This window comes from Psammomys obesus, unplaced genomic scaffold, assembly GCF_907164565.1.
Source record: "Psammomys obesus unplaced genomic scaffold, mPsaObe1.curated_primary_1811, whole genome shotgun sequence".
Lineage (NCBI taxonomy): Eukaryota > Metazoa > Chordata > Mammalia > Rodentia > Muridae > Psammomys > Psammomys obesus.
In genome coordinates this window covers 377,462-386,912 of record NW_026586816.1, presented here as the reverse complement: position 1 = coordinate 386,912, position 9,451 = coordinate 377,462, and the positions used below count along the sequence as shown (strand labels likewise).

General features: G+C 49.0%; 1 protein-coding gene across 1 annotated transcript; it reads left to right on the top strand.

The window, feature by feature from the left end:
* Positions 1-2,150: 2,150 nt before the first annotated feature.
* Positions 2,151-7,774, top strand: Vsx1 (visual system homeobox 1). The gene is made up of 5 exons (XM_055602562.1): positions 2,151-2,580; positions 4,496-4,574; positions 4,831-4,954; positions 6,009-6,186; positions 7,500-7,774. Exons 1-5 carry the CDS (start codon positions 2,151-2,153, stop codon positions 7,772-7,774), a joined length of 1,086 nt encoding a protein of 361 aa, XP_055458537.1.
* Positions 7,775-9,451: the final 1,677 nt, after the last annotated feature.

The following is a 9,451-nucleotide window of genomic DNA, read 5'->3' as shown; positions in this document are numbered from 1 at the left end:
GCCTCGCTGTCCTCATTTCTTTTTCCATGTTCCACGAGACAATTTTATTTATTTGAATAATCTCTGCAAAATGGGTTTATTTGGTAAGACCTTCCTCAGAGAGTTGGGAGCATATCTGCTCTAAATTGCCCCGGCAGCTGCGGTCGGGTGTTGCTTTGTATCTCTGACATCTACTTGGGGTGTGGTGAGATTGTCACATGGAGGCCACCTCCACCTCCTGAAGTAGATTAACCTAGGAGAAGGCAGCATGAGGCCTGGATTGGCTGCAACCTGTGGCAAGGTCTTTGGAGCCTCTTGTACTTGTGGGTGACACTGGCTGAATCACTTACCAGGTTACATCAGACTCCAAGAGAGCACACTCCTAAGTTCCTTAACTGCGAACCTAAATTCAGATTTACAGGAGATCACAGCTGCTAGTTGGCAAGGCTTTGCATCTCTGCCGACTTACCCTAAATCTAGAGGTAAAATTCGGCAACATTCCAGCCGAGCTGGAAAGGACTCCTCTCCATCTTCCCATCCACCCCTCCCGCGAGCAAATCAACGGACAATTATCCTGAAGGAAAGTTACTGGTTTGCTAATCCGTCAGAACAGCTTGGAGGGGAGATTTGGGTCTTCCTTTAATAATGGAAAGTTAATGCGCAGCCTCTTGTCATTGTCTTTCTTGGAGCCCCTTGCTTAATCCTCCGGCTTAGTGGTGGCGCCCCTCAAACAGCGAAGACAGCAAGGAAGCCGCGCCGGGCAGCGCTCTGACCTGGTCCTAGGTGGAGGAAGCGGGAGCCGAGTCCAGTGGGTCTCTGCTGTCTGGTTTGGAAACCAGGAGATTTTGAGAAGCTCAAGAGAGCAGGGCACCTGGGCTGGAGCCTGAGAAAGGAGTGGCTCTTCCGCGTGTTTTTTAAATTAATTTCTTTTTATATCACGTGCATTGGTGTATGTCTGTGTAAGGGTGTTGGGGCTCCTGCAATTGCAGAGGAAGGCAGGCCAGGCAGGCCTCAACTCCCCCGTCCTGGCCTAGACGGCTGAGAAACAGGACCTGACGGGACCTGCTTTCGTACGGACGCTGCAGGGCACCCTGGCACCAGGCTGTCCTCCCACGGACTCTTGCCTATGAAGCTTCGAAGACAGTTGCTAGCCGCCATGTGGGCCCTGGAACTGAACTCCGGTGCTCTGGAAGAACAGTCGGGGCTCTTAACCTCTGAGTCATTTCTCCAGCCCCCCCCCCCCACGTTTTAATTAGCTCCAATTTCAACAAATTTAAAATTTCCCACGTGCCAATCAGGTTGTCTTTGAATATTCATAAAACCAGACAGTAATTTGTTAGTCTCAGTGAGGAGTTTCAATAAATGGCCCCGTTTATTCCCCGCCCCGACCCCGTTTAGGATTGCTGAATAAATTACGGTACACCGTTATACTAAAACAGTATCCGTTGCCTACGTAAAAATCCATTGCTCACTGGGCTGTGTGTATTTCTGTTAAACCTGCCCGCAATCTTTGCCTCGCCTCCTCTCTTCTGCCCCTTTCGTAGCTCCAGAGAACTTGTGAATTTGTCGCGTTCACGCCCAGCCCTTAAATATCTAGTGAGCGAAGGGTTTGGCTGCTGGGAGGGGGGAGTGGCCCGAGGTGGGTTAATTACAAAATGTCAACTTCTTTCCTCCAGGGCTTCAGCCTGGGCGCTGAGTTGACGATGCCAGCCGGCGTGGTTTGGGTGGTAATGAGGGGGATGTGGTTAGGAACTCGCCCTAGAGCTTACAGGCAGTTGGGAGTGTGAAAAGGTTTTGGAAGGTCAAGGCTGTCCAGAAAAGAGACCCATCAAGATGTGGAACTTGTGGGCCTCATAGGGGCGGGCAGACAACACAGCCCTGTTGCTCACTTTTTCTCTCCCTCCAGGGAGTGGGGGTGGGTAGGGGACAGCAGGAGAGAGAAAGGAGGTGACTAGGAGGACGCAGCTGGGAAGCCAGCAACTCAGGGGAGGGGAGCTGGTGGCGTCTGAACCTGGCTGGTGGGAGCCTAGATTCGTCTGCCCCCTGCTGATTGGCGCCTTCTAGGCCGTCTAGGTCTCCCTGACGGCCTCTCCAGCATAAAAGGGGTCTCCGCACAGGTGGCCTGGAAGAGCTCAACTCCTCTCCCCTGGCCTACAGGGCTGCTGAGAAGCATGACCGGACGGGACGCGCTTGCGGATGGAGGCTGCAGGAGCAGAGCCCTGGCGCCAGGCTGTCCTGCCACCGGCTCTCGCCTTCGAAGCTTCGCCATCAGCGACCTGCTGGGACTGGAGGCCGATCTGCCGACCCCGGCGGGGCCCGGGCTAGGATCTGGCTGTGAAGCCCGGGCGGAGGCCGCGGGGTCCGGGCTGGGACTCTGCGGCTCCTGCCCCCCGCGCGGGGCTCTCCCGCTGGGGCTGGGCCTCCTCTGCGGCTTCGGGGCTCAGCCCCCCTCTGCGGCCGCTGCTCGCGCGCGCTGCCTGCTCTTCGCAGACCTGAGGCTGCTGCCGCCTGCAGGAGCGGAGCCTGCCGTCGCCCCGACCCCAGTGCGCCCGCCGCCTGCGCTAGGCTGCCAGCAGCGCAGCGAGAGCGTCTCCACGTCGGGTAATTAGTCAACGCTTCCCGCCCCCAAACCTCGGAAGGTCCGGAAGCGCTTGGGTAACGCTTGGTGGCCCTTCCAGACACTCCAGATCTCGGGAGGTTGGGATCCCAGAGAGATCGCAAGCCCCGACGGATCCTCTGTGCCTCTTGCCGTTGCTGGTCTCCAAACCCCAGCCTCTGCTCCCAAGTTCCATTCCCGCAGGCGGTGGGGACAGCCACCAAGGGTTCCGATAGACCCTGTGACCAGCCCCGCCGGCGCATTTCTCACAGCGCTTAGGGTCTTTGGGTGGCGAGTGATCGCGTAGACTGGGGTCCTGTATCCCTAAGGCAGAATCGACAGAACTGCCTGCTAGTTTAAGAGTGCTAACGGCAAACTGAACTCTTGGCCTCTCCGGGTGCTAGCTAAGAAAAGGGTTCCCGGTCTCCAGCCTCAATTTCTTTTCTTTTCTTTCTTTCTTTTTTTAATCACTCTCCCCGCAATATCCGCAGGTGAGAGAAGCCATCCGCCCACTCTATTGTAGTTAGGCTCACGTTTTGTTCGGGAGTCCACGTATTTTTCTCGGGCGGGCGGGTGGGTGTCTTGGTGGATTGTGAGGAGAGAGAAGGCAGCAAAGACATTCACTCCTCTGGGCAAGAGATTAGGAGGTTGGGGGATGTGAGACCGAGGGGAGAGAATTATAAACAAACAAGCAAACAAACAAAACCCGCGGATCCAGTGAACCGCTGTCAGGCGGAGCCAGGATACCACGCCAGAGGGAAGGAAGTCTGATGAGCAAAGAGGGCCTGCGGGTTTCTCAGCGGGGAACCAAATTTATCTCCTCTGCTTTGCTCCTCTGTAGGATGAAACGAAACCCTCTATATGTTGTATCATTAAAACCCCAAAAGCTATCTTCATAGGATGGCTTTTCCGAATATTAATAAAAGGAAAGGTAAAATGCAAGTACATTTTATTCTGCGGGACTTTTACTGCAGGAACAGATTGGTGAAAAATTCTGTCCCCTTAAAAGAAAAAAAGAAACGGTTGACATTAATTTAAATACTAGGTTATAAATCCAATATATGCAAATACCATTACTTTCATAAATCAATATAAAACTATTTTACTTCGGGGCATAGTAAGTCTTCCAGACTCACAGAGCGCTTTATGTCTGCCGCATGTCTCAGCAGCCATTTCTCATGCTCTCTCACGCACTTCCTCGCCCCAAGTATCCAGTTGCTTCCGGACACTCCATAGCACAACATCAAATGTTATAATCTAAATATGCCGTTTTGTAGTGATATAGAACAGTATTGGTGTTCTTCCGTTGCTTTTGTCTTTACTCGTTTAAAACATATTTGGGGGACAATTCTACTTTTGAGTGATGAATGTGGTAATAGTTTGGCTTCTAGCTTTCCTTACCCTGTGATCTTTTTGTGAATAGGGAGAGATAACCACAAACTTGAATGGTGGTGTTTCCAGGGGGCCTAACATCACTGGGACATGGGTGTTACGGATGCATAAGCTTCCTGGACCATGTCACTGGGATGGGTGCCTCAGGGCTGGGTGAGTTCTGACAAAGATTCTGATGCCAAAATCCCGCTTCTCAGAAATGTCTGCGTGGACATGAAGGGGAGGCAGCTGAAGCAGTTAGCAGCCAATCAGCATTGGGTTTACGGAATGTGAAATTTAGATTCCAGCTTCAGCACCACAACTCGACCTGTGTGATCTGGATGGGCAGCAATACCAGCTACTTACTGTTGTCTTTTTATTTATGGAGAATAACTGAAGTGATGCAGGCTGTCTGGAAGTGCCATCTTTGCTTGTGCATATCACTAAGTACGTTCTCAACAGACACACAGCATTAACCCTCACATTAAAATGCCCCAAACATAGCAAAACCTTTGACATTTTCAGAGAGTCATCTTTTTATGCCAACAGATGGGGACAGTCCATTTGAAGAGAAGAGTGACCCAAAGATGTCCCCTAGCCTGGGCAAGAGGAAGAAGCGGAGGCACAGGTATGGGTCCAGGCTGCCTGCTTGTGTTTCCTCAGATAGACACAACCATCTATGATAACAGCATCTGAGAATATGTAGAAGGCCCAGAAGTCTGCCGGTGGACAGCGGGGACCACACACAGCCATTTTCAAAGATGACCTGTAATTCTCGGGAGGCTACAGGAGAAGCTGTACAATTTTAAAAACAAGATTCTGTGGGTTTGTAAATGGGTTTTACCTTTCTGGCATATTTCATGCATGTTTCCGGCTCTCTGCAGGACAGTTTTCACTGCCCATCAGCTGGAGGAACTGGAGAAGGCATTTGGAGAGGCCCACTACCCTGATGTGTATGCCCGGGAAATGCTGGCTGTGAAAACGGAGCTCCCTGAAGACCGGATACAGGTGTCCAGTGCTGTCCTTTCTCTTTCCTGAAGATACGGCAGAGAACGTATCATTCCTACACACAGCGAGCAGCCCACAGCCACTCAGAACAGCCCAGCGCAGTCCTCTTCACTCGAGAACTGAGAATGACTTAGTTTAAGGCACTACAGGGCTCCTTCTAGCCTTTTTATCATTTTTTTTCTTCTATCATTATCTTTAACCAAGCCTCAAACATTACACAGTTGTGGGCCATCAAGATGGCCTCGTAGCTTAAGGCTTCTGTCACTACCATGACTTATCTACACCTGATTTGGATACCTGGGACCCACTTGCTAGGAGAGCACTAACACTTGCAAATTGTTCTCTGACCTCCATGTGTGTGCTGTGGCACACCAGTTTCTACACTCGTGCACAAAAGTAAAATGTCACAATGAAAATGATGCTTTAAAAAACCACACACTTGTGTGTTGTCCTAGAAACTGCATGAAGGTACATTAGTAAAAATGTTTAGTTTTCATCTTCAGTTCTTTAAGAAATCACCATGTGAAGCTGAGTAGGCCGGCTTCCGTGCCATATGGGCATCCACCCCGAAAGTTCTCTTGTGCTGGCAGATACACTCTTTGGGAGAGTTGCCAGTGACTCACTGCTCTAAACTTCAAGATATCTTGTCATCTTGTTTAAATTAATGTACTTTTCTTCAAGAGAAATAGCAGCCACCCATCAGTCTGAGATCTGAAGGGGCCAAATGGACTTTGGCTAAAAGTCCGTAAGTGCTTCTGTGGATTTCATAAACAGAAAACCCCAGACATTCTGTGGCAGCCCTCTTACAAACTGCAGGAAAGGGTCTTTTTCATTCTTTGTTTTTGCTTTCTGATTCCTTAGAAAACGTCAGAGAAAGTGGCTCCGGCCTCATACCCAGGATGCTGAGTCCTTGTGGGTTTGGAGGTGCAGGCCTGTGGGCGGAGAATGTGCCCTTGGTAGACCCAGAGTCCTGGAGTGTACGCTTTCCTCCAGGCACCCCTTTTCACAAGCATCTCTCCTTGAGTCCCTTGGCGTCCCCTCTGCCTCTAACCAGGTCTGGTTCCAGAACCGGAGGGCCAAATGGCGCAAGCGAGAGAAGCGCTGGGGCGGCAGCAGCGTGATGGCTGAGTACGGGCTCTATGGGGCCATGGTGCGTCACTGCATCCCACTGCCTGACTCTGTGCTCAACGCCGCAGACAGCCTGCGGGGCTCCTGTGCACCCTGGCTTCTAGGTAAGATGGGTGCCTGAAAGCAAGACCAGAGAGGCGGGCGGGGTTCTCACTCAGCTTTAGGCCCAGTCTGACCTCTAAATTTCTCTTTAATTCCGAGCCTTAATTTTCTTTGGAACTGTGGATGCAATGTGTGGGGAAATTCCCCTTAGGCTAGTCACAATGGTAAGTATGTATTCAAAACTTACAAGTGGACAGATAGATTTGCATTGTGTTTGATACACATTTTCAAAGTGGTGAATGCTGCTAGAAAGTTTAGAGCCCTCCGTGGTGGTGAATGCCTTTAACCCCAGGACTTGGGAGGCAGAGTCTAGCCTGGTCTACAGAGTCTCAAGACAGCCAGCACTCCGCAGAGAAACCCTGTCTCAAAAAAAAAAAAAAAAAAAAGTTTAGAAGCCATAGGGTTTAGGGCGCAAGGTAATAGGGCCATGCAGAGAAGGGAGAATCTAGAGCATCCAATTCTGTCTGAACTGCTGAAGCAGTAGGTCAGGTCCAGGTCCTGATTAGTGAGTGCCTCTCCTGGTGAGGCCAAGCCCTTTTCTGGGCTCCTATCCCTTATTACTGTTTGCATTCAGAGTTTGTAGGCTTGGCTCGGCACTCCTGGTGAATTAGTTAAGTGGATCATAGTGGGATTTTAGGTTGGGAAACTTCAGAAAACAGTTTTCCTACCAGGTGCTGTGCTACCAAGCAGAGATGCCGTGGTTAATGCAGCCCGGACTTTGTCAGAGGACAAGATTAGAGAGAGGTGGAGGGAAGGGAGAACCAAGTGAGTCCTCTGAAATCCACACAAATAGTAGTACTTGCTGGCCTCTACTGGACCTCGGCCACACAGGCAAGTGCTGAACTAGAGTCACTTTGTTATCTAAACAAACATGAAATCACTGTGTTACCCAACACAACAATTTTGCAGGAATGACAGCTGACAAATAGAATCTTTCAAACCCTAATGAGTGAGTTACCTGGCAGCTCTCCTCTAGGTGCCAGAGGAACACTGACATATTAAATTTTAGAGAGAGTGAAAGAACAGTGATAAGGAAAGTTAGGTACTTAGTTACTGAATTTTAAAATGTTTTTGAGCCTGAGGTGGTGGCACACGCCTTTGATCCAAGCAATCAGAAGGCAGAGGCAGGCAGATCTCTGAGTTCAAGGCCAGCCTGGTCTACATATTGATATCCAGGACAGTCAGGACTACATAGAGAGGCCTGTTTCAAAATAAAACCAACCAATCACCAACCAACAACAGCAACAACAAAAATTCCAAACAAATAACAAAACAAAACAACACATTGTTATTGTTTTCCCTTTTTATTTTCCAGGGATGCATAAAAAGTCTACAGGGATGAGGAAACCAGAAAGTGAAGACAAGCTGACAAAACTCTGGGTCCTTGACCATCTTAAAGAAGGTGCTAATAAGGGTCAGGACGGACCTGAGAGGGGCCCAGATGAAACAAGCCTAAACCCTGAGGATAACTTGGAAGATGTGGCTATTGACCTGTCCAGCTCTTCCAGGCAGGAGGCAAAGAAGATGCCCCTGCTGTCCAGTGCTCAGGGACATTCTCATGCCCAGCCCCCAAAGATGGGAGCCTCATGAGACTGACAGATTGCTCCCCCAAAAGTTGGAAATATGCATATTTTCCAGGAGACAAAAATGGTCGAAGACAAACACCTTCAGTTTGAATTTCTTCCTGAAACATCTGGATAAAAGTCAACACTACAATATTGGATAAATGATGACTTAGAGAAAGTTGCATTTAATTCTAGAGTGGATAACAACTTCTTGAACCAGTTATTTTGGTCTAAAATGTTGTTTCTCCTTCATAGAATTTGAGCAGGGAAGACTTGAAGTTCAAAGACAATTTTAGGGATTGCGTATCATGTAGCTCAGTTGATAGGACCCATGAAGGCAATCCCCAGCACCACATAAACCAGGCATGGTGGCAAATATCTGTAGTCCCCAGCAATCAGGAGGTGGAGAGGGGATCAGAGATGTTTAAGACCATCCCAGTTTGAGGCCAACCTGGGCTATACAAAACCTTACTGAACCCAGACCATGGAGACACACACTTTTAATCACAGCATTCAGGTAGGCAGAGGCAGGTGGATCTTTGTAAGTTTGAGTCCAGCCTGGTCTACAAATCAAGTCCAGGACAGCCAAGGTTACACAGAGAAACCCTGGCTTGAAACAACAACAACAACAACAACAAAAAGACCTTAGAGAGAGAGAGAGAGAGAGAGAGAGAGAGAGAATTACTACTTGGTATCATTTGGGATGTAGTTCAATCATTAAGAGGGCTGGTTTAATTTCTTTACTCTAAGTTAGAACATTTGGCTTGGTTTTGTTGAGATAGGGTCTTGCTGTGCAGCCCAGGCTAGCCTCAATCAATTTCATGATCTCCTTAGCCTCTCTAGTGCTTGGGTTACAGGTGTGAATATAATTGCTTTACATTCCTAGGAGAAGCCTCTACACAAATGAATGAGTGAATGAGTGAATGCTATATTACCTTTCCTTGAGCTGGATCTAGGACATTCTTGTTTTCATGGTAGGTGGTAATTTTGTGTTCTGAGTCACTTGATATGTGTTGAATATTCGACCCATAAACAGCAAAGAAAGCCGTACTCAGCCAGGTGCAGTGGTGCACACCTGTAATCCCAGGACTTGGGGAGGCAGAGACAGGCGGATCTTTGTGAGTTCAAGGCCATTCTTGTATACAAAGTGAGTCTGGGACAGCCAGAACTACATATAGAAACCCTGTCTTTTAAAAAAACATAACAAAACACAAGAAAAGAAAGCCATACTCCCTTCCTTCACTGAAATCACCTGGTGCCATGTTTAAGCAATTGTTAAGTATCTGGAGACTGTCTGAAGGTCAGATCCAACTTCTTAGTCCTTTTGAATTTATGTTTGAAAGCACTTTAGTGTCTTGGATTCTTGAATGTTTTCTTTCCTGTATTTCCTTTGGCATTTATTTATTATTCAAAAATAAATGTGCGGTGTGTCTGGCTCAAGGCTACTTGCTGGCCCCCTGTTGGGCTCTCCCCTCCTGTCCTTTTTCAGTCTGGGAGCATGCAGAGCAGGTTTTTCTCAGGCTGCAGAACTTAGCACAGGGTCCATGTAGTGTACTGTGGGGGCAGCCCTGGCTGAGTCACTGTTTAGAGTGCAGGGTCTGAAGAAGGGTGGTCTGTTTTGGGGCAGCTTCCTCTGCAGATTACCTCAGGACCCATCAGCTTGGGCTACCCCCACCTCCCCACTCCCGCCTCAGTCTCTTTA

Excerpts from the sequence above, each read along its gene's own strand:
- Vsx1 (XM_055602562.1), top strand. The coding sequence starts at position 2,151 with ATGACCGGACGGGACGCGCTTGCGGATGGAGGCTGCAGGAGCAGAGCC. Across the intron at positions 4,955-6,008 it reads TCCCTGAAGACCGGATACAG|GTCTGGTTCCAGAACCGGAG; the intron begins GTGTCCAGTGCT and ends GCCTCTAACCAG. Across the intron at positions 6,187-7,499 it reads CTGTGCACCCTGGCTTCTAG|GGATGCATAAAAAGTCTACA; the intron begins GTAAGATGGGTG and ends TTTATTTTCCAG.